The following is a 23,466-nucleotide window of genomic DNA, read 5'->3' on the forward strand; positions in this document are numbered from 1 at the left end:
GAATCAACTCGCCGAGATCAAGTTTCGTTTCGAATGTACATGGTTTTAACACACGGTGCCGCAGCTACGGCTGTTGCTGCTGCTGCTCCGCCTCCTCCACCAGAAGTCCCTTGTCCTCGAACATCTTGCCGAGGTCGCCGGTCTTGAACAAGTTCTGGACGATGTCGGCACCCCCGATGAACTCGTTTTCGACGTAAAGCTGGGGTATCGTGGGCCAATCCGAGTATTCCTTGATGCCCTGTCGGAGCTCGGCGTCGTCGAGGACGTTGAAGGCGGCAAACTTGTGCGGGTTGACGCCCTGCAGGCCAAGGATCTGGATGACGCCACGGGAGAAGCCGCATTGGGGCATCTCGGGCGTGCCCTTCATGAAGAGGACGACGGGTGCAGATGCGATGGCCTTGTCGATGGCGCCGCGCGTCTGATCCGACAACAGGCGCAGCTGAAGGAAGCCCAGAGGCTGCCGAGGGGAGCGCGAGACAGGCCGAGCGGCCTGCCGCAACAGGTTCTAGGTGGTTCGTCAGCAGGTCCAGTTCATCAGCGGCCATCTTTCCGTCGAATGCGCACCGAGGTAAGTGTGCGGGAGAACATGACCGAGCACAGTTGGCTGGCGGTATGGCGAAGGCGAGAATGAAGGCGTCGAGGGAAAGTTGCGACAAGCAGCCAAATGCTTCAGGTACCTGCCTGCATGTACTCCGTACAGCTACAGTGCTTGTACGGAGTACAGAACGGAGTACAATTCGGAGTATAGTTGTTGCTGCTTCAACCGCTGACCAATCAAGCACAGCTGATTATCAACACACAAGAGCTGCGACCTACCCTGTACCGACCGACGAGCACAACAAATGCCCACACTCACACGACAGCTTCGAAAGTTGGCCTCTTGAGCCTCTCTTCATTGGGATAGACTCAAGAGTTCAGTTTTTCTCATTATTTACTTTTCGTTTTCTTTGCTAGCATTGACATTTCTCACAGCCGAGATGGCTAGCTGTGGCCTCAAGCGCACGAGCAACCAAACTATGCTTCACAGTGTGTCGCAACGTACTAATATAACATGTCTCATAAACTTTGAACCCTTTCGGATATGGTTTTGCTGTCGTCTACGTCATGGAATTAAAGTCGAAGCCAAGTTTCCCCTCCCCCAAATCTAATGTGTCCTCGCTGATCCGTGCATTTTGTGTTATAGTCCTCGAATCACTCGACCGTGACGCTCGTCTAGACGCTGCTGAAGTCATTGCCCGAAACTCAACACTCTTCCAGCTAGTTCGTCATGTGCCGCTAGATCTTGTATAGCAAGACTTTGCCAGTCACGGCAAGTCTCGCTCCGCAGATTAAGAAGAAGCCTACCACCATCGACGCCGCCGCGAAAGCTTGCGCATATAGGTAGCGCCCATCGTTCCTTGTGATCAACAGACCGGCGATTGGAGGACCGGTGAGGACGGAGAAGCTGACAATCGTCTATGGGTACGCTACGTCAGCCTCGATTCTCACGCACCCTTCCGCAGAATCGTTGGTGCACTTACAAAAATCATGCCCATTCTGACGCCCGACTTCTTCAAATCCGTCGTCAGGCTACTCAGCGTGGCCGGAAACATGGCTTGAAGAGCATTGCCAACGATGCCGTACACCACGGTCCACGCGTAGAGCCCGCCCCGGGTCGTAACGCCCATCATGGCCCAGGCGCAAATGATGGAGGCGACGGTGACCATGAGGAGAATATTCATGGGGCCGGCGTAGCGGTCGGCTAGGTAGGCCGGAAGCGTGCGGCCAATGATTCCGACGCCGTTGAGGACCAGGAAAAGATTAAAGGATTCGTTCTGAGGTATGCCGATGATGTCGACGCCGAACGAGCTGACATAGTAAAAGGCAAAGTAGACGCCCCAAAAGACGAGAAAGATGCCAATCGCAAACAGGGCGTACGACGCTTCCGTAAAGGCCACGAGGTCGACGATGGGCCCTGTGCTGTAAGGCGGCAGTCTCGGTCTCGCGAGGATGTTGGAGACGATCAGGCAGGCCATTGTGGTAAACGCCAACGCTCTCATCGTCCATCCGTAGCCAAGAACGGGAATCAGCTGTTGAAACATTGCCGGATAGACCAATCCACCCGTGGCGCTTCCGCACGCGCAAATGCCAATGGCGAGCATTTTTCGTTTGGAAAAGTACGTCGATACGATGGCCAGCGCTGGACAGAACAGGCACCCTGCGCCGAGACCGACGCAGATGCCTTGCGCCAGAAACAGCTGCCAGTACTGCGACGACAGCGAGGCCATGAACATGCCGAGCAGCGTCAAGGTCGTCCCGAACACTGCAGGGAATGAGCGTCTTGTCCTTCCTCGCACCGGATCGCATGCACTTACGGAAGACGGGACGAAAGTATCCGGCATCGGTGAGGCGACCTGAGAACGTGCCGATGAAGAAGACGAGGAAGACCTGGACGCTTCCGATCCACGACACATCCGCGTGGGAGCGGCCGAGGAAGTCGACATAGTACGTCTCATAGATGCCAAACGAGTTGATGTTACCCCTGAACCGCCTTTAGCTTACTCGCCGCACGTCTGCCGACGTGGAATGCATGGCGGCCTACCAGGTGTTCATGATGATCAGATGCCCTACCAGAACTTGGGTCCACGCGCGGACTCCGCCATCAGGGGGAGGCCCCGGATCCTTCCAACTCGCAGCGCTCTTCGTTCGCACCAGTCGACTCTGCCTCTGCTCTTGCTTCGTCTCGCCCCCGGAAGATCCCACGGCCCCCGGACATGCTTCCACATCGCTGCTCTTGTCGGACATGACGACACAAAAGCTGACCTAGGATTTAATTTATATCACTCAATCACGGAAAACCCCAAAATACCTGCCCTCACAAGCGGCAAGACGTCTGGATCGGAAATGGCTTCCCCTTTCGATGGTGAACAATGCGTCAAGTGCTGTGAAGACAATTCTTGCCCAACGGACCCGAGTTGTCACAAATAATTCGCAAGTCAGAATCAACGCGTCTGATGCTCCGAATCCCAATGCGAATGGAGATGAAGAGATGAAAGAAAAGCCGGAGAAGTAGGGGTCGCCTTTGTAATAACGGTGAGCACCCTGACGATCCGCGGAACGTTCGGTCGGGGTCCCGCTAACACTGCATGTGTTGGGCCCGTCCGGTAATAACTCGTACGTGGATGTACGTGAGAGTGCATTAATAATAGCCATGGTAATATTATAGCTCCGGCCTCGGTCGTACTCGCCCTTGCGATGACTCCATGCGCCCTTCGGTCGGTGTTGGCCGCTGCCATTCATTGTGGATCTTACGCAGGGTCCATCGATCCGGACCGATATGGGGGCCTCGGAACGAGAATGAGCAAGGTACGCCGCCGTGATGATTCTAGTTTGCACACTTACCGTATGACAGCCCATCGCGTGTGCCTATTTGGGTCTTCTAGCTTTGCTTCGCCAGGAGTCCCAGCCAAGCAAGGCCTGGTATGCATGTTGGAGCGTCTGGGAAGGCCTTGTGCGAGAGAGGTTGTTTTGGAGCCGGAGTTTGCCGTGCGCCTACATTCTAACTCCGAGTGCGGAGATATAGGTGACGAGAAAGTATAAAGGTATAAACACGCGACGGTCCCCGTCCGTTGGACGAGATGAACCTTGCACCATCCCATGCATTTTCTGACCAGCAAAAAAAAAATGGCCTCGACACCTCAGACCATCTACCTCGCTGTGTGCCAAAAGCACACTCTCCGCACGACAGAGGAAACGTTGGAGGCTCTATCCCAGCAATGCCGAAAAGCGGCCAAGGAGGAACCCTCTCCGGACCTCATTCTCTTCCCCGAAGCCTACCTTGGTGGCTATCCCCGCGGGACGACGTTTGGCACTGCCGTCGGAGGGCGCACTGCCGAGGGTAGGGAGCAGTTCCTGCGCTATTTCAAGGACGCCGTGGATCTGGGGGATACCCCGGAGGGCGCGGGGGAGAAGTGGGTGATGAGGGAGCTCGAGGGGCAAGAAGAGATTGGCGTGAAAAAAGGCCGACGAGGCGACGGTACGCGAGAGCAGCTTGAACAGGTGGCGCGAGAGACTGGCATCTTTATTGTCACAGGATTGGTCGAACGAGCCGGTGGCACCCTTTACTGTTCCGTCGTTTACGTCTGTCCCACGCTGGGAGGTGAGATTTCCCGATACCCAGACACGCGGCAAAACTGACCCGATGCCAGTGATTGGGAAAAGGAGAAAGGTCATGCCGGTGAGTCTCCTTTGTCGGATCATCCTTGCAAACCGACGATGACAAGCTGAGCATGCCCCTTTAGACAGGAAGCGAGCGTTTGATCTGGGGCCAAGGACAGCCATCGTCGCTCCGCGCCGTGACGACGAGCATCAAAGGTGTCCGTATCACGCTGGCCGCTGCCATCTGCTGGGAGAATTACATGCCACTCCTGCGGCATTCACTCTATAGCCAGAACGTCAACCTCTACTTGGCACCGACGGCGGATGCGCGCGACACTTGGACGGCGCTCATGAGAACGGTGGCCTGCGAGGGAAGGTGCTTTGTCTTGAGCGCGAATCAATGCTTCAAAAAGAAGAACCAACCGGCGTGGATTTACGGCGAAAAGTCGGAAAGCGACGAGTTTGTATCCAGCGGGGGTTCGTGCATCGTGTCTCCCCTAGGAGAAGTCCTTGGAGGGCCCTCATGGGAGGATGAGGATGGCATGCTAACGGTTGGCGTGAATTTTGATGATTGCCTGCGAGGTCGACTAGACCTAGATGTGGCCGGGAGCTATTCCAGGTATGCTTACGCTCGCTGCCGGAGTTTTGGTGCCGTTTACTGACATGCCTATCAGAAACGATGCGTTCAAGCTGACCGTTACCGGACTTGATATCAGTCCTCCGATCTGACGCTGCCATTCAAGTTTGTCTGCTCCCAACAGCGCCTTCCAGGGACAGCCGTGTCGAACGTGTGCCCGGATTGCTACTTGGGGTTGTCGATACGCTCGCTGGTCTGGTAGCCAACCCATCATGCATGCGTGTGCATGGAGAGCGGCAACGGGAACTGTCCCATCTGCCGGCGTCACCCACGGATCGTGTACCAACCAAAGCTGCGCTGCCTTTTGCGCGGTTTTTCAGCAGCAAGCAAGCCATCACCTAGCAATGACCGCCCTTTCATGATCATCCCCCCCTGTTGCTTACTATCTTGCATGGAGCACGATAGCCCCACTACCCTTTCTGGCATCAAGGTCCGTTCCAGTCCGATGTCGCAATGGAGAGATTTTTTTGCGTTTTTTTTTGGACCAACGAATTGTACTCTGCACATGTAATAGTTGTTTGCAGTTGACACCGCGAGGGATTCCTCCACTCCTGGCGAAGCTTGGGCGCAAAGATGCCCAAGTCTAATCAATTCTGGATCAGTTGACGAGCTCGGAACAAAAGTTCTCTGCGCAGAGTCTCGGCCATATGGCGGCGTGTGCTTGCTTACTCGCGTGTGCGTACGGTGGGAACCGTCATCTCGGGACCGCTCCGTCAATCTGATCTTACCTTGACGACTTTGCGTCGAGGAACATAGGCACAGTAGGATGCTGCTGTTGAGTCGCCTAAAGTGCGAGCGATGCTGTAGGGCACACCCCTGGCTTTGTATGGTGAGCATGCAAGTACAACTGCTTGCATTCATGAACACGACCCTAAGGAACACCCCTGGAATGCCCCGTGCCGAAACGGGGTAGGATCCTACTTGAACTGCTGAGTGTCGTTTCGCTCACCGATACACGTGAAGCACCACCCCTTCACCATCATGGATCGGATACCAAAGGACAGACAAAGAGACCGGACTCGCAACATGCATATCTGTCTAAATATATACCCTTTGCGCGTCCGGAAATGGCATACATGTGCCAATGGGCGGCACCTCTAATGCTATACATGATGTGAATATTACGTGCTTCTCACGGACCAACGCGAGAAGTCGGGAATGTCCCGAGATGCTGGATAGGAAAGTCGAAAATAGATCAGTCAACCTCTCAAGTACAGTCTATCTGAATCTGGACGGCACTCATAACTCGGTTGGTACGCACCAGCGTGTCCAGGAGATGGAGCGTCGGCATCGGCATCGCCGACGTATGAGGCTGAGGTGGTTAGGGGTATGGCCGAGTTCATCCCTTACGACGCGACCAACCCTCGCATAAAGACAAAACGTCAAACATGACATGCTTGCGTGCAACTTACATGCAATGTAACTCACGTCCGTCAACTACAACAGGTAGGTGTACATGCACGTCGACACGAGCATAGTTCTTATACGACATCCCATTTTGGAACGAGTCTGGCCCACACGGCACGCTACTACGATCACTCCCGTCGTCTCTCGGCCATAATAACCTTAAACCTAGGACGCTAACTCGACCAGGAACGAGTTTCTTTCGGTTGCAGCTTATAGATTTATACATTTGCCGTACGCGAGAATGTATTACATTGCATCAACCGCCCCATGGGGGTGCATATACCCACGGCATCAGAATCGGGAGACTGGCACAGGAAAACTCCTCGGCTCGCGTCTTGGTAGTCCTCGGAGCGGGACATGGTCGACTCCAACGTTCCCCTTTCCACATTGGATCCATCTCCGATTATTCATCGAATGCTGATTATCCATCGAATGATGTTGTAAATTACCGACATCTCTCAGCAGTGCCAGACTGCTTTGTTTCTTGCACCATGTCAGCCATGCTGGAGACAAAGGAAATGAAAGCTGCGAAAGCAGGTGTCGATGCCGCCATGTCATCTCGGAGCACACATACATGGCCAGCAGAATGGATACTACGGCCCTACATTAGGATGAGAGGAGCGATACAAAACACTGAACTATTTGCGATTGTATACCTCAAAGTGGAAAACACCTCACATTGGGATACTGATCTGCAGCCGATGGCATAGTGCATCACCGGAAATTCGCTTGAACAGTAAGAATGAATGACCTCGTGACACGACTCGAAATACACTTTCATGCTGATTATATAACAGAGATAGGCTAGGATCCTGCACCAGTGAAGATGCTGCCTTGAAAGACCTTCTATACAAACAAACTTTTCATGTCCCATCATACCGTAAGGGCGATCTGACTTTCACTCCCAATCAACTTATCGCTCTCCTGAATCATCATGCCGGTTAAAAATTTCCCGTTGGCGTCCAGCACGCTGGGGTTCTTGAAGACACCAAACTTAAAGTCGTGCCACTCATCCGCCGTCCAGGTCTTGCCCGTCGTGTCGCGGAAGATTCCGCCGTCGTTCATGCGCAGAAAGTACGCAATGCTGTAGCGATCCTCGTCCTGCGTCTTCTGCAGCGGCACGACGCGGTGCACGACGCTGGCGAGCTCCCCGCCCGACAGGAACCGCAGGCTGTCGCCGACGTTGATGATGGCGTGCCCGGGGCGAGGCTCGATGAACTCCCATCGCTTCGACGTCAGCGAGAGGAACTGAAGGCCCCACTGCGCGGCGAGCAGAAAGGTGAGGGAGCCAACGTCGGTGTGCTTGTTGTGACCGACGTTCTTGGGCGCCGCCGTCGTGCCGTCGGCCAACCTTTCATGCTTGGGGTAGCGCAGGAGGCCGAGCGTCGAGAGTGACGGGCCTGGGTCCGCGTGGTGGGCCTCGAAGCGCGAGGCGCCCGTGAGGCCAAGCTGCGACGAGAGGTGCGAGAGGATCATGAGGGTAATGTCGTGAGAGTGCTTGATGAAGGAGAAGAAGCAATCTTCCTGGGAGCGAACCGAGGTCGTGAGGTCGGACGACCCCTTGAGAAATTCTCGACGGGAAAACTAGGTGGCATCGGTTAGTTGGGTTTGGGGGCATTGCAAACGAGTTAAACGGACCTTGAGAGATTCGTAACCGTCTCTCGTCTTTGGGTTGGGACCCTCTTCCGTGCCCATAGGCTCGTAACTGGAAAATGAGCAACTGATAACAGAGGTCGGGGTAACGCTTGACAGAATGCTCACCCAAAGTTATCACTCCCACGGGCGTCTTGCATCTTGACCTGAAGGGGCTGTTTGAAGTAACTCTCCATGTTCTTGAGCATCTCTCCCCACAGATTGCAAAGTTCTAGGTCGCTCGTCAAATCCAGATAGAAGAATCCATGGCCTCGACAAGCTTCGAGCAGGTTCCGGCTCTCGGTGGCATTCTCCGATCGAAGGAGATCGAGGTGGATGGTCGGCAACGACTTTGAAACGATCATTGGTTCGCTAACAGCCATGATGAGAGACTGGTGACGGCAATGTTGCTTGATGAGAAACGTAGGCCGGACGAGCGAACTTGGGTTGAAATGGCTGCGATGTGATCTGGAAGACGAACCGTCGCGACCTCGGTGCATATTATATACTCCAAAAAGAGGCCACCATGTTGAATATTCGTCCAAGTTTGGATATGAGCATGAAAGCTGTCGTCCGAGCCGGGTGCGCCTTCAACACGGCCATGGTGAGTGCAGTGTCGTCTCCAGAACACGAAGCGCTCAAACGGTACCTAGCGTTTCTGACCATCCGCGCAGAGATGGAGAAATTGCGCCATGCGGGAAAAGGATGACACATTGGTTCATCCCTCCGAGGGCCATCGCTTCCGCAGATGCGGCTCCCGCAGATGCGAGTGACACGACGCGTCGGGCTGCCCCGGGCTCACATGCAGGCCGAGGGTTGGGGAGCCGAGAGGGGAGGCAGGACGGCAATGCCAAACCCTTGTCCGTGGATTATTTCATCGTACAATCTGCCTGTGACAAATACTCCATACGTAAGCATTACCAGATGCATTTTCAACCTCACCAATCCGGTCCTGCGTAAGCCATCACGCCCTGCGTACGCGTAGGCGATTGGATGCCGGGCTGCCCCTGGATGCCGGACCGGGTAGACGAACGAGGACGGCAGCATGCCAATGAATCGGTTCAACCTTGGCTCTGCACATTCAGGCCGGCAAAGTCTGAGCGAGCTCGTTGGCTCAGGCGTCGTATCGATGGACATGACCGGCAATTGCATCTGCATGGCTGAAATTTGCCGTATAAATCAAGGCCCACGACGACCGCAACCAGGTCATCGTCCGACCAGCAGCGCGCAAGGAGACGTACGATGCATCGGATATTGACAGAGGACTGCCATCGGTTGACGTAAGATGCGTTAATTTTGATTGCCCGGGGCGCCGCAACATCGAAAGCGGCGCAGAGCACGGCGTTTCAAGTCGTGTTCCCACATTCGTCTCCAAGCCCCGATCCTGTCGCCGAACCGTACGCGCCGAGGCGGTTATGCCTTGTTGCCAAACCCCTGGCTGCGTCGGTATGAAACTCCACAAACGCCAATGTCGCTCACGACAATGGCAGGATGCGAAAGGAGCTTGCACTTTTCTCGCCGCGGCAGAGTGTGCAGAGAGTCCTCGTCCTTCCTTCCGGTGTGAGCAAAGGGAGACTCGGCATAGTCCCCCCGACAGGCGATGAGAGGCACGTCACAATCCGAATGCCGGTCAGAAAAGGCTCGCATCGCACCAGCATGGAGAGTGTCAGGTCAGCTTACGTGGGCGTCGAGGTTGGCTGAACTGAGCAGGGCTCGACCGGCTCGGCTCGTCCTTGTCACATCTGAGATGACCCAAGACCATGTACGGTACCTCGTGTGCGCGTGAGTGTTGACGGGTTCGCTTCGCATTCGATGCAAAGAGGCGTCATCTTCCTCGCGTTGCCTCATCAGGTCAACGACGTGTGCGGATGCCATGGGTTCCTCTCGCCCGCGCTCGGCAACCATCCACTGAATCGGAGCCAGTTCCGGCACCAGACCCAGGTTTCATCGTGTCAACCAGGAACATGCATGCTCGGAACGACTCGCATCGAAGTCGACCCACCGGCAGCCAAGGATCCATCGAGGAAGTGGAATGCGGGACGGCACGAAGACTGGTTTTCTGACGGAGCCAAACGATGGCGTCAACGGAAAGGATGCCCCATGCGGAACGAAGGTTGGTGCGAATGCATGCCTACCCCATCGTGGGCAAATATAGGCAGGGGTAGGGAGGCGCTTCCGTGCCGACTCGGCGGTGATGCCCACGCAACAAGCACCTATTAGCATGGATCCCCAAAGCAACCAGCAAGGACGCCTGCGCGTAGATGTAGATGCCGGGCATGACGGTGCAGGGAGGGCCATTCATTCGTATCTTTCGCCAGAGCGCGGACTCGATGCGCCGCTTATGCCGGACTCTTGCGCGGGTGGCGCGGTAGAAGCACGAGGCGCGCTACCTTGCCTTTTGGCATCACGAATGAACAAGACGGGTTCGCGAGAGGTGATTGATCCATCGCGAGCACGACGTTTCCTTTGCAGAGTAAGCAGAGGCCGTTTACGTTTCGAGGGGGGATACTTGCCGACGTGGTATATAGTCTGCGTCGCCAGCAGGATCCGGATAGTTTCGAGAGAGCATTGCCAGTCGCACCATAAGCCGCCCATTTCTCAACTCTCGACGCCATCCAAGTGCTCGCAGGCAAGCCAAGACGCTCGTTCGTTTCGTCCCTGCACAGTCGTACAATCACACGGCACAATGGTACGTGCAAAGGGGCCCAGGGGCCGAGTAGGTTCGCGACGCTCACGCGCGCAGGGTTCCAAAGCCGACGACGTCGTGCCGCAAGACAGCAGGCCGATCGAAAGCTTCGAGCAGCTTTCGAGCTTCGCAAACCGGCAGGTTCCCGTCGTCACCATGTTCAGCGGCGGACTGGACAGCACGTACCTGCTGCTTCGGCTTCAGGAGCTCGGCTTCACCGACATCCACGCCGTCGCCGTCGACGTCGGGTCTCCGGTGGACGAGGACGGCCTCGCCAAGCACGCCGGCCACTTTGGAGCCAAGTTTGCACTCCTCGACGGTCGCGAGGCGTTCGTGAACGAGGGCGTCATGCCCGCCATCCGCGCCCACGCCACGTACATGGGCATGTTTCCCATCAGCAGCTCGCTCACCCGTCCGGTCATCGCGCGGCTCGTCACGGACTACGCCAAGAGCGTCAAGGCAGGTCTGCTGCTCCACACGGCCAACCTGTCGCAGAACAGCCTGCCGCGGCTGAACAACTGCATTCGGCGCCTGGGCTTCGGCGGCCGGTTCGGAAGCCCGTATCCGCAGTCGGTCGTCTCTCGGGAGAGGAAGGCCGAGGAGCTGTCGGCGGCGGGGCTGAGCGTCATGTCGGAGCGCAAGCTCAGCGGCGACGAGAACCTGTGGTGCCGGGAGTTTGAGGACGGGCCCCTCGGCGACCCCGAGGGCTTCCGCATCCCCGAGGAGGCCTACCAGTGGACCCGACGGCGCGGCGATCAGGCGAGCCAGAAGCTCACGCTCGGCTTCGAGGACGGCAACCTCGTGTCGGTCGACGGCAAGACGGGTCCTCTGATGGAGGCCATCGAGGTGCTGAACAGGGAGGTGGGCAAGTTTGGCCTCGGCCGGTTCGTCGGGCTCGAGCCGCTGTCGACCGACGACAAGGCGCTGGAGATTCGCGAGGCGCCGGCGGCGGCCATCATCATGGACGCGCTCCGCCATCTCGAGATGGCGACGCTCGAGACGAAGACGCTCGAGCTGAAGCAGCAGCTCGAGCAGCAGTGGGTTCGGGAAGCCATCGCCGGCCACTGGGGAGCCAAGTGCCACAGCATGTGCGAGGCCGCCATCGTCGCCTCCCTGCGAGGCGTCGGGGGCCGCGTGACCTACGACATTGACCACACGAGATTCCTGCCCTGCTCGATCGAGGCGACGAATCCTCGTTATATCCGGGATCGGGACCACTGGGAGCGAGGACAGCAGCTGCGGTGGAGAAAATGAGGCCGCGGCTGAGAGCGTCTGGTGGGGAAATGCTGGCGAGAAATGCTTCCCACGGGTGCCATTAGCAGCTCAGAGCGGAGCTGAAATGAATATCGACGAGTTCTGCCGACTGATGACTGGTGACTGATGACTGGTGACTGGTGACTGGTGACTGGTGACTGACGACTGATGACTGAGTGACTGATGATTGACTGACCGATGACTGGCTGGCTGATGACTGACTGAATGACTGCCGACCGCGTGGCCACGATACTTGTGGTGGTGAGAGTATACGTATGCAGAGCACGGAGTACGGAGAAACTATTGCAGCGTGCATCCAAGTAAGTAGTTGTATTGATACAGCAGGGAGTGCTCCGTACATGTACTGTACATGCACTCTTACCTACTCCATAGTACCATCATCATGCTGAAAAAGGACTCCGTACAAGTGCCTTCATGTACGTGTACCTGGACGGCGTAAAGGGTGCATCTGCCGTGTACATGAAGTGTAATAGAAGCACTACCCTGCAGGAGTACTTGCATGTATAGTTTGCGCACATATACCTGCTCGTGTGCCTAAAATACACCACGGACGCTAGTACCCAAGACATATGCGGATCTCGGACCACCCCACTCGGGTTAGCACTCCCTGGTACCTTGCAGCCGCTTGAAGGCCTGTCAGCAAGTACATGTACATGTACCGTACAACTACAGTACGGAGCACACTTGTGTACTGTACATGTGCACAAGTCCAGGTACATGTGCACAAGTCCAAGTACATGTGCACAAGTTCAGGTACGTGTGCACAATTGATTGCATTGTCTGCATACCTCGCCATACTACCTACCTTGTTGATACTCGGACCGTGCTCGGAGTGATGACGACGCACATAAATGGCCTGTTCATCACCAACGATTTCGCCTTTTTTTCCCTCTTCAACTCCAATCAAACACACCTACTCCTCTGCTCATCTCGCCGGCAGCATTCTCCTTTTTTCCAAGCAGTTCTCGCAGCACGTCTGAGCTCGCACCGCCCTCGGCAAAATTGCGGCATCCAGTCTGGTGTTGAACGTTCCCGTTGCTCTCACGATGACGATCAGCAAGGCGATTCCGACGCAACTCGTCTACCAGCGAGAGGGACGGCGGCTTCTCCATGCCGCCAAGATGCTCTCCGTCGTGCCGATATCCGCACTCGCGACGTCGGACCAGGCGCTCGTAAAAGACGCACCGGAGCTCGAGGACGCCGTCATCACGGATTCTACCGTGTTCCACGTCCAGGGTGGCGGTCAGCCCTCCGATACCGGAATCATGACCTCCTCCTCGGCGGCGCCGGCGAGCGAGGTGGACGCCACGTTCGAGGTCAGGTCGGTGCGTCAGCCCGCCGAAGGTGGCCAGATCCTGCACTTTGGCCGCTTCGTGGCCGTCGACGGCGTCGCCGCACGCTTCGACGCCGGCGCCGAGCTGCGACAGCAGGTGGACGCGGAGAAGCGCACGCTGCACTCGCGCCTGCACAGCGCGGGCCACATCATGAGCCTCGCCATCCACGCGCTGTGCCGCGAGGGCGCCATCCCGCCGCTCAAGGAGGTCAAGGCGTCGCACTACCCCGACTCGGCCGCCGTCGTCTTCCAGGGCACCATCGACAACAGCCACAAGGACGCCATCCAGGCCAGGACGGACGAGTATGTCCGATCGGCCCGGCCCATCCACATTCACTGGTGGCCGATGGAGGAGCTCCTGGAGAAGTGCCACGGCACGACGGACGGCTTCGCGCTGCCGGCGGGAGAGACGATGGGCCGCGTCGTCGAGATGGAGGGTCTGGGAAGCTACCCCTGCGGCGGAACCCACGTCCGGGACTGCAGCGAGGTGGGCAAGATTGAGGTGAGGAAGATTTCGCGCTCCAAGGGAACGAGCAAAGTGTCGTACCGGGTCGCCTAGACGACACGAGCAGCCGTCTTGGTCTGGCGAGGAATGCCCCCTCGGTCGGTAGCGTCCCGTCGGGGGACACGAATGAATGAATGAATGGTGCACGATGAATGAATGAATGGTCCACGAATGAATGACTGAATGGTCCACGAATGAATGAATGAATGGTGCACGATGAATGAATGAATGGTCCACGAATGAATGACTGAATGGTCCACGAATGAATGAATAAATGGTCCACGACATGTCCGTCCACCACCACGGGTGCTTCCCAGCGCGTCACCGGCGTAGAGCGACAACGTCGCTTGCCCGGCAAGGAAGTGCACGTCGACATGGGCGTCACAGAGAGTTGGATTCCACGGCAGCTTGCCAATCATCATGGAAGTCGGTCGAGGAGCTGCGTCCAGGAGAATGCACTGGATGCAAATTGGCATGCGGGAGGGCGCGCCGACGAGGACCATTGCAGGGCCCAACCCCAGGCACGACTCCAGCACGGCTGGTCGTCGGCGGTGCGTCGAGGCTCCTTCTATTCGCCTGTATTTTTTCTCGCACTCGTCGAACCATGATGCCTCGTCCCAAGATGCCTCGTCCAAGTCGATGGAGAAAGCTGCCACCCCCATCACGAGCAGCCTCCGCCCCTCACGATGGCCAAAGGATAGGACAAGGCCAGAAGACGGAGGGGTGAGTTGGAGTTTGGACAAAAGAAACAGGCAGCCGAAATGCCTCCAGGGGCACGTCGGAGGGGCATGAGCTCGACCCTGCTCGATGGCATCGTCGCACAATGGCACAGGTCCCGGTGCAGGGGATGGTGGTTGATGCTCGTGGGTGAATCGAAGCAGCAATAATTCTCTCTGTGAATCGAAGCAGTAATAATTCTCCCTATACTCCGCATTACTCTGCATTGGTAAATAGGTACAACACAAGTACACGGTACTCGACACACGTGCAAGCACAAGTACGAGCGCAAGCAAGTATGATTGTACTCTGTACACTCCATGTACTTGTAGGTGCCCTGTACTGGAAGTGCTGGAAGCAACGCGGAGCCCTGTAATAATTACCCTTACAGTGCTTGTAGGGAGCCGTAAACATTAGTAGGTACGCTGTACGGACACTTACAGTACTCGCTGGCAAGTAGACGGAACAGGCGGATGAGGCAAACATGCCAGGATTGACCTCGAGGGTCACTTGCTGCCGTGCCATGAGATTTGAAACAGTTTGGGTTCATTGATGCTATTCATTGTGCTCATGAACAGTTCTTCGTCTGCTCAATGGTGTTGAGGTCGTTTCCGAGTCACTCACCGTACCTTGCGAGGACGATTACTTAAGCACTTTATGGAGTACAGGCACAAGTACAAGCACAAGTACCGTACAGCGCAAGTGCAAGCACAAGCACAACTACCTACATACTTACAACCACAAGTACAGTGTACCTCCGACAAGTGCAAGCACAACAAGTACAAGTGCAAGCACAAGTACCATACAGCGCAAGTGCAAGCACAAGTACTGCGCAAGTGCAAGCACTAGTACTGCGCAAGTGCAAGCACAAGTACAGCTACCTGCACAAGCCCTTGGCACGGCCAACCACGTGGCTTCCCTTTCGGGCCCGCACCTCGGATGCTCCTGCCGAGCCGCGGCCTCCACCTGCTCCCGCTGGCCGCATTCCTTCCCTCCCCGTCCATCCTGCCTGCTTTCCGTGAAGCGGACCACCTCGGCCCCGTAGTACCTAGTTCCGGATGCCCTCGTAACGGATGTACCTGGCGTCGCGGTAGGTTGGCTTCGGCGTCGCAGGTATCGGCCGGTAGCGCGAGTGTACTCCGTGCGGACGAACGGTGCCGCTTGCTTGCTCGCACTCGCTCGCACGCTCAAGTACCCGCAAGTACTCCGTCCGCCAACTTCATAGCACTTATACCCCGACTGTACTCCCGCACGCTGTACGGTCACCGCCCCACCGGCGGTGACGCAGCCGGAAATGGATTCCGTTGATCCGTTTTCATCGCCTCGCCTCCTCCACGTCGACCGCTTCGAGGCTCGGCTGCAACATGAATAACTCAGACAAACGGCATCATCTACCTCGCTGAACTCTCACCGACGCTGCGCCTCCGACATGCCCCTGCTGTCCCTGCCGACGGAGCTGCTTCTGGCCATAGCCCATCACCTCGACTCGTGCCGGGACATCGACGCCCTGGCACGTGCCAACTGCCGGCTCTACCGGGAACTCATCATCCACCTCTACCGCTACGATGCCAAGCACTATCGGGCCGCCGCCCTCTTCTGGGCGGCGAGGAACGGCCGCTGCGAGACGATACGGCGGGCCGTGGCCACGGGGGTTAGCCTTGACGAGCACGCCATGCTGCCCATCGCCGTCGAGAACGGCCACGGCTCCGTCGTCAGCCTCCTGCTGAGCCTGCGGGACGTCGACCTCTCCGTCAAGTGCGACAACGGCTGGACGCTCCTCGGCCTCGCCGCGCGGTCCGGTCACGCCGACGTGGCGAGGCTCCTCGTCGAGGCCGGCGCCGACATCCGCGACGGCTACGTCGGCTGGACGCCGCTCAACGTGGCCGCCAACTCGGGCCACCTCGCCGTCGCGAGCTACCTCCTCGGCGAGGGCGCCGACCCCGAGCTGCGCAGCGAGAGCGGCTGGACGCCCCTCAAGTCGGCCTCGTGCAACGGCCACGCCGCCGTCGCCGAGCTGCTCCTCGCCAGCGGCGCCGACGTCCAGGCCTCGGCCGACCGGGGCTGGACGCCGCTGCACTCGGCCGCCAACTCGGGCCACGGGGACATTGTCGGCCTGCTCGTCGACGGCGGCGCCGACACGGCCGTCGCCACCGTCGACGGCTGGACGGCCCTGACCCTCGCCGCCGACAAGGGCAAGGCCGAGTCGGTCTGGATGCTGCTGCGCAAGGGCGCCGACGTGGCCCTGGCGTGCGGCAACGGCTGGACGCCCCTGACCCTCGCCTCCGACAGCGGCCACATCGACATTGTCGAGATGATCCTCGACGCCGGCGCCGAAATCGGCGCGCCCTGCAACCACGGCTGGACGCCCCTGAGCCTCGCCGCCGGCGCCGGCCACGCCGCCGTCGTCAAGCTGCTGCTCGACCGCGGCGCCGACGTCGCCGTCACCAACGACGCCGGCTGGCCGCCGCTCCTCACGGCCTCGGACCGCGGCCACCAGGACGTCGTCCGCGTCCTGCTCGACCACGGCGCCGACGTCCAGGCCTCGAACCCGAGCGGGTGGACGCCGCTGCACGCCGTCGCCGAGAACGGCAGGCTCGCCATCGCCGGCATGCTGCTGGATCACGGCGCCGACGCCGACGCCGCCAACCGGAGCGGCTGGAGCCCCTTTCACGTCGCCGCCCACAACAACCGCCACGAGACGGTCGAGTTCATGCTCGCGCGGTCCGCCGTCGACGTCAACCTCCGCGACAACAACGGCCGCACCGCCGCCTTCCACGCCGCCATCCGAGGCCACGCCGAGACGGTGGAGCGCATGCTCGCCCGTGACATCTCCTTTGACATTGACGACATGTACGGCTCGGCTGCCGTCCTGGCGGCCACGAGGAACGGCCACGAGGCCGTCGTGCGCACGCTGCTCGATCACGCCGGCTTCGACACCCACTCGCCCGACTTGTTTGGCGAAACGATCCTTTCCTGGGCCGCCCGCAGCGGCAACCCTCGTCTGCTTGATTTGCTTTGCGACTATTCTCGACGACGCGGCAACGACGTAGGTGAAGACGTGCAAGTGGAGCAGAACCCTGTCAAGTTTATTGGAGATTCTTGCTGGTGCGAGATATGCACCCGCTGCACCGTGCTGGGCACCGTGTCGTACGAGTGTCCGACGTGCGACGGCGGCTGTTTTCTTGTCTGTGCCGAATGTTATGATATGGGTATACGGTGCCGAGTCGCATCTCACGAGCTGGCACCACATCAGTGCAATAGAGTAGAATGATGAATATAACGTCTTCATGCCAGAACCCCCGCCAGGGACCTCCGAGGGCGCGTCGGAGCCTACGTTGCGCTTGACCAAGAATTCGACGACGCCGGCACGATGTCTGTTGCGCGAAAACACGGCCGAGAATCGTGAATCGTGTCCCAGATGGCGCAACAATGTTCAAGCACGCATAAAGACGATCAAGGAACAGCGGCGGCAACCCAAGGAAAATGACCTTGTCGCATTCCCCCGAGGAGCATCTGCCAGCCGTAGGGCACGATGCCTACGAATGCTTTTTGCACCGATGGACGCCCTCGTACCTGGTCACTGATCGAACCCTCGCACCTAGCCTCTCGCCTACCGATGACATTCCTCCGTGGCTGCGCATCGTCCGTCGTCACTTCACGCCCATGCTTCCTTCGCAACCATGTGCCGAGCTCAGTCACACACGCCCGCGACGACGTCGACGGTAGCACGGATGCTGCCACTGGCCCGTGGGATAAAAGTGGCATGGAAAGCGCAGAGCGCATCATCGTGACGCAACAAAGTGCCCGGTGCTGCTCGCGTCGACGACGGAAACAAATCCATGCGCCGCCCTCCTGGATTCCATCACCTGTGTCGGTGGAGACTCGAGTGAGATGAGCAACAACAGTGCATCATGTGTCAGTGCCGCCCATCGTTGGCACTCTCGACGTGCCGTCGTGTCCCTTCTCAAAGCTCGTCGCGGCTGTCGGATCCGTCCGTCGTCGCGGATTCGGACGAGGCAGCCGTCGGCTCCGCCTCGGAAGAGCCAGCCGTCACCTCGGCCTCGGAAGAGCCGGCCGTCGCCTCGGGTTCCGTCGACTGGTACGACGACTCTTGCCCCTCATGCTTGCCATCCCACGGCTGTACTTTGTTGTCCACGACGGATTGGATAAAGTCACCGACAATGTCGGGGACGAGCTCGCCGGCGTACGGGTATGCTAGCTTCGTCGACAGGTCGTACACGGCGAAGCCCACCTTGCCGGATATGCCCAGGCCGCTCGTCGGCCACTCGTCCGAGTTGAAGGTGACGAGAACGATGCCGGGCTCGTGGTCCTTGAACCGTTGGGCCACGGACATCATGCGTATCCTGTACTTGTTGAGCTCGGCTCGGTCGTTGCTAAAGTAGTAGGCTAGATATTTTTCGTGCTGCGCCGTGGAACGAGGTTAGCGTCGACTCGGCCGCGCATGTGCTCGGCCGCCGTGGCCCGACAGGACGTACGCGCGTGAGCTTGAGGTTTCTCTTGCTCGTGAGCTCTTGAATCAGCGGCTCCGTGCACGCCGACACAAACTCCCTGAGGGGGTCGACGAGGTTCAAGTCGGAGATGCTGAGCTCCGTCTCCTCGATGTGGTTGTGGCACCTGAACTGGGCCGGAGGCTGCGCGCCGGAGACGAGGCCAAAGGTGTATCGGTCGTGCAGCTTCTCGGCCGTTTCGGTGTACCAGCCTAGCAACTCTTTCTCTTCGCCCAGCGAGGCGATGAAGACGATGTCGTCGATGGTGGAGAACGAGGCGAGGTCGTCGCCGCCGACATTCGTCATCATCGGTCGGAGGATGCGTTCCACAAAGGAGACGATGCTGCATCGACGTCAGCACCATCCAAGGTCGGGGCTGCGCGGTCGGGTGGCACAAACGCCGTCGCTCGTCGATCGCCACGGTATCGGACCATGGCTCCGTCGCGACGATAGAGCCTGATGGTGGGGAAGGAGACGACGTCAAACTCTCGACAGAGCTCGGCGTCTCGGGTGCAATCAATCGCCAGCCGCGTCGTGCCGGTGTGCTGAACCGTTTCCCACTCCGGCAGCAGCGTCGTGCTCGCCTCCCTGCGAGACCGGCCATCGTCAGCCAAGCCAGTCACCGACCGAGTCGTGCTTTTGCCCGTGACGGCGGCAACGATGGAGACTTACGCATCAGGCTGCCGAGTGCAACCAATTGATCAGCACGTCGAGTCCACGGCGAGTCGAGCTACGGCGCCCATCCGGACGGTACTCACCACGACAACTACCCGGACTCGGCATCAGCGAATGATCAGGTGTCCAACGGACGTGCTATTCGGCATCATTCGTGCAACTTACAGGCAATGAGGGTGCGTTCGTCTTCGGCGAGGCTCTTCTTCACCTCGGCCTCTCGGCTCGTCGTCCACGCTGCCGCCTGACCGGCCAGCAGGGGAATGGCCCATACGACGGGAGACCACATCCTGCAGACGTCGATCCTTTGATTCCCTGCTCCTTGTCCTTGTCCTCGTCGCCGGCGAGCTGTACGCCGTGGTGGGTGGGGTGGTGGGTGGTGGGTGGTGCTGGGAGAGCACTTCGGTCGAGGATCCGAAAGATGCTGAAATGGCGATGCTAGCAAAATCGACACGACGCCTCCCTTTGGATGACCTAGGCTGCGTTATTGTTGTTGCTTCTGGTAACTCACACGGCTCACCCGATGGTCGTTCGACGCCTACGCAGGACAGGACAGAACGTGAGACATGCCGAAACAGCTAGCCGGTTCTGCTCAAGGGCCTACGCAGCTCGTTTCCCCTCTGGGACTGGCGGCCGTAGGGATGTTATGCTGCATCGTCCGTTGCTCGCCAGTCGATGGTGCGGGTTGAGGCCGTCGTCCATCATGCCATGTTGGAATAGCCCTCAAGCCTCAAATGGATGACGTGTCCCTTACGTCCGTCACGGCAGCCACCGCGACGGAAGCCACAGCGACGGAAGCCACAGCGATGAAGCCACAGGCTGCCAACATGAGGCGCACGCCATGAGGCTACCAAAATGTCCTCCCCCCTTCCCCCTCCCCCCCTCCCTCCCATGTCTGACCAGGCCAGCGAGGCCCCCCCCGTCGCACGAATGCAGGAACAGGAACGGACGATGGAGCGATGTGATGTTGCGTGTACTTGCTTGACGGTACATGCCTCGACTCTCCCGCCCCTGGCCTTGCTTTTGCCACCCGCTCCCTCGTCGCTCCTCGAATCGACCCAGTGCCGTCCATACCGTCCGTCCGTCTCGCTGTCATGGCCGTTCAGCTACGGCGATAATCTCCCGAATCACTCTCCAGAAAAACACCATCACGATGCAGACCCGAGAGCTCCTCGCCTGGGCGATGCTCGCCGTCGCGGGCGTCGTGCGGGCCGAGGCCGACGTGCCCCCTCCGGCGGAATCCTCTGAAGCCGTGGCCTCGGACGGCGTGGCCTCGGACGGCGAAGCCTCTGAGCCGGCGGCGCCCATTTCCATCATCCCCGACGACTATACCTGCGTCCACCCGCCGTACCGGGCTCACATCTTTAGCCAGTCGCCGCTCATCGTCTACCTCGAAAATTTCATCACGCCGGATGAACGCGTCCACCTGCAAGCAATAGCGTACGTCGCCTTCTCCCGCCTCTCCTGCCCCCCCCCCCCCCCTCGTGGCCTCGACTCGAGCTTCCAGCTGACGTCGGCTCGCAGCCACGGCAAGTTTCAGAGCTCCGTCGTCCTCAACCCCGAAGGTCGCGCCGTCTCCAACTCGGTCCGCTCCTCGCAGTCGACGACGGTCAAGGCCGACGCCGTCGTGCGCTGCGTCGAGGCTCGGGCCTTGGACTTTCAGGGCTTCGACATCCCCGCCGTCCATGTCGAGGGCATCCAGCTCGTCAAGTACGCGCCGACGCAGCAGTACCTCCACCACACCGACTGGCTCAAGGACCCGCACAAGTCCATCAAGGAGGGCGGCAACCGCATCAGCTCCTTCTTCGGCTCCGTCAAGGCTGTCAACGTCACGGGCGGCGGCACCAACTTTCCGCTGCAGACTGCCCCGACCGACAGCCGCTGGTGCCGCTTCGTCGACTGCGACCAGCCCTACGACGCCGGCGTGACGTTTCGCCCCATCGAGGGCAACGTGGTCTACTGGAACAACCTCCACGAGGACGGCCGAGGCGACGACCGAACGCTGCACGCCGGCTTGCCCGTCGTGTCGGGGGAAAAGATTGGCATCAACATATGGACTCGGCAGGCGGCGGTGCCGGACTGGTGGAGGAACTGAGGGCGTGCGAGCGTGCGTGCCTGTATCGTACGAATTTCCACGCCATCTCGTCCCAGACTCGCCGGCTCGGACCGTGTCTGCACTGCGTTGCTTGCCCTTCACCTCTCGCGGCTGGATATAGTCAGCATCATGCTCGCTGCAACGTTTTTTATCTTCCGGCACCCATGCTCCCCAACGTGCTCCCCAACATGCTCCCCCAAGTCCACGTGCATGTCCTTTGCAAAGACTTGACAGAGCCAGGTTTTGATGCCGCAGTGACGCAGCAAGCTCACATATGTGCAGAGGCAGGCATTCGACCGGCCCGAAATGATGCGGCTGACTGTACATTCAAGTACGGTGGAAGAGCCTTTCACTGCCCGTGCGCGAATTGCGTGACTTGTTCATAATGCCACGGTGGTGCAAAAATCATGTGCCCTCGCCGACCGCAGCCTCCACTAGCATCCTGCTCTTTTCTTCTTTTTTTTTCCTTCTTCATGCTCACGGCCCATCAAACCGCCGACGCACAGCATCGAGACAAGCTGGCCGAACGGCTTACGACCCTCCTACCCGACGGCCGCTGACCGCAACCATCATTGCCCTTCCCTCAGATGGTGGTTGGAGGTGGAAGGGACACCAGAGACGCTGCCGAGGGCGAGCGGCCTCGACTGTCGTGAGCGATGGCTGCCGCAAGAATCGACACGGTTCCCAGCCTCGTCCCCGTTCCTCGATGCTGGCATCGCTTGGCAACCACGGCACTTCCCTTGGCCGCATCCCCAGGTCGAGCCCTCGACCGTTTCTCGGTCGGGTCGGGTTTCACCTTGCCCATCGACCACCGACCCCAACCATCTCGCTCGGCCAGCGGCCCTGATGTGAGACTTGCAACGGTGGCCGTCCTTGAAGCATTGCCAATTTCTGTCACCGCAGTACGCGTCCTTGCCCATCGTGCCCGTCGCGTCGACGCTCTCCGGGGGCTCCATGCACCACGGCAGTTGACCAGGTCTACACTGCTCGGCAGATACGCCTTGCCGACAAAGAGGACGTCCGGTTCGCCACGCTGGCTCGCGGTAAGAGACGAGACGGCCGGGCGTAACGTGCACGGCAAGAGAAGCAGCAGCGGCCATGAACCGCTTTCGGCCGTGGTTGCTTCCTTAAGGTGGCATTGTTCGTCGTGCATTCACCAGTGCGCTCAAGGACCACGAGATTTTCCGTGACGGCATCTACACGGTTAGGATCATCTCGTTAGCATCTTCGCCTTCAACCGACTCTCCCCGCACGGTACGGACCTCAAGTGAGTCCTGGCCTTCGCTGCATCCTGTTCACCGCCACCCAACCCTGGGCATTTGGGAATCAATCTTCGGGTCACTAGAACAATCCGTACGACGGCACATGTATCGGACTCGGAATTCTCGCGGCGGAGATGCCGCATGTTGAACAACGCAGAGAGGCTCATTGAGCTTCAGAGTGCAGCGTCTGCGACACGACTCGGATTTCCAGACACGTCAAGTGATGCCCAGGCGTGAAGAGTACGTCCAAGACTTTGTTGACTCTGTCTCGCATGGCAGCTACCAGCTCAGTTGCCGTGCAACGTGGCGTGCTCCCTGTGAATCATCAACTCAAAGGAGCTGTCCCGTCCCGGTACCATTGCCGCATGGCCGAATTTGGGGCGATGCAACGCCGCAGCCGCTGGGGTTGAAGCGTGCATGCATCTTGTAAGTATTGGCAAACGTACAACGGCTCCACGGCAAGTCATTGGGATCGGTTTCGGAAGTCAATAATCGTGGTCGTTGTTCCCCAGACGATGCTGTCGGTAAACAAGTCGACATACCGAATGCCGCCATTCGAGCCTCTACGGATGGACGGCCCCGACCCTCGCCGACGACAAG

General features: G+C 58.7%; 8 protein-coding genes across 8 annotated transcripts; 5 read left to right on the plus strand and 3 right to left on the minus strand.

The window, feature by feature from the left end:
- Nucleotides 1–64: 64 nt before the first annotated feature.
- Nucleotides 65–3,279, minus strand: DCS_05944 (uncharacterized protein; the record flags this gene model as incomplete). Its single annotated transcript, XM_040803242.1, has 6 exons — nucleotides 65–505; nucleotides 1,345–1,455; nucleotides 1,521–2,302; nucleotides 2,355–2,521; nucleotides 2,582–2,797; nucleotides 2,849–3,279. 6 exons carry the CDS (start codon nucleotides 3,277–3,279, stop codon nucleotides 65–67), a joined length of 2,148 nt encoding a protein of 715 aa, XP_040653346.1.
- Nucleotides 3,280–3,663: 384 nt separating this feature from the next.
- On the plus strand, nucleotides 3,664–4,866 carry DCS_05945 (uncharacterized protein; the record flags this gene model as incomplete). Its single annotated transcript, XM_040803243.1, has 4 exons — nucleotides 3,664–4,138; nucleotides 4,188–4,216; nucleotides 4,281–4,756; nucleotides 4,812–4,866. 4 exons carry the CDS (start codon nucleotides 3,664–3,666, stop codon nucleotides 4,864–4,866), a joined length of 1,035 nt encoding a protein of 344 aa, XP_040653347.1.
- Nucleotides 4,867–7,054: 2,188 nt separating this feature from the next.
- DCS_05946 (gibberellin 20-oxidase) lies at nucleotides 7,055–8,196 on the minus strand (the record flags this gene model as incomplete). Its single annotated transcript, XM_040803244.1, has 3 exons — nucleotides 7,055–7,765; nucleotides 7,820–7,886; nucleotides 7,943–8,196. 3 exons carry the CDS (start codon nucleotides 8,194–8,196, stop codon nucleotides 7,055–7,057), a joined length of 1,032 nt encoding a protein of 343 aa, XP_040653348.1.
- A 2,303-nt stretch (nucleotides 8,197–10,499) lies between these two features.
- On the plus strand, nucleotides 10,500–11,753 carry DCS_05947 (uncharacterized protein; the record flags this gene model as incomplete). Its single annotated transcript, XM_040803245.1, has 1 exon — nucleotides 10,500–11,753. The coding sequence occupies one exon, from the start codon at nucleotides 10,500–10,502 to the stop codon at nucleotides 11,751–11,753; it is 1,254 nt and encodes a 417-aa protein (XP_040653349.1).
- A 1,067-nt stretch (nucleotides 11,754–12,820) lies between these two features.
- DCS_05948 (uncharacterized protein) lies at nucleotides 12,821–13,666 on the plus strand (the record flags this gene model as incomplete). Its single annotated transcript, XM_040803246.1, has 1 exon — nucleotides 12,821–13,666. The coding sequence occupies one exon, from the start codon at nucleotides 12,821–12,823 to the stop codon at nucleotides 13,664–13,666; it is 846 nt and encodes a 281-aa protein (XP_040653350.1).
- Nucleotides 13,667–15,758: 2,092 nt separating this feature from the next.
- Nucleotides 15,759–17,735, plus strand: DCS_05949 (ankyrin; the record flags this gene model as incomplete). The annotated part of the gene is made up of 2 exons (XM_040803247.1): nucleotides 15,759–17,491; nucleotides 17,636–17,735. The coding sequence occupies 2 exons, from the start codon at nucleotides 15,759–15,761 to the stop codon at nucleotides 17,733–17,735; spliced, it is 1,833 nt and encodes a 610-aa protein (XP_040653351.1).
- Nucleotides 17,736–18,293: 558 nt separating this feature from the next.
- Nucleotides 18,294–19,798, minus strand: DCS_05950 (uncharacterized protein; the record flags this gene model as incomplete). Its single annotated transcript, XM_040803248.1, has 4 exons — nucleotides 18,294–18,752; nucleotides 18,826–19,180; nucleotides 19,237–19,504; nucleotides 19,678–19,798. The coding sequence occupies 4 exons, from the start codon at nucleotides 19,796–19,798 to the stop codon at nucleotides 18,294–18,296; spliced, it is 1,203 nt and encodes a 400-aa protein (XP_040653352.1).
- Nucleotides 19,799–20,662: 864 nt separating this feature from the next.
- Nucleotides 20,663–21,604, plus strand: DCS_05951 (2OG-Fe oxygenase superfamily protein; the record flags this gene model as incomplete). The annotated part of the gene is made up of 1 exon (XM_040803249.1): nucleotides 20,663–21,604. One exon carries the CDS (start codon nucleotides 20,663–20,665, stop codon nucleotides 21,602–21,604), a length of 942 nt encoding a protein of 313 aa, XP_040653353.1.
- Nucleotides 21,605–23,466: the final 1,862 nt, after the last annotated feature.

The sequence above is a fragment of the Drechmeria coniospora genome, chromosome 03, assembly GCF_001625195.1.
Source record: "Drechmeria coniospora strain ARSEF 6962 chromosome 03, whole genome shotgun sequence".
NCBI classification, from domain to species: domain Eukaryota; kingdom Fungi; phylum Ascomycota; class Sordariomycetes; order Hypocreales; family Ophiocordycipitaceae; genus Drechmeria; species Drechmeria coniospora.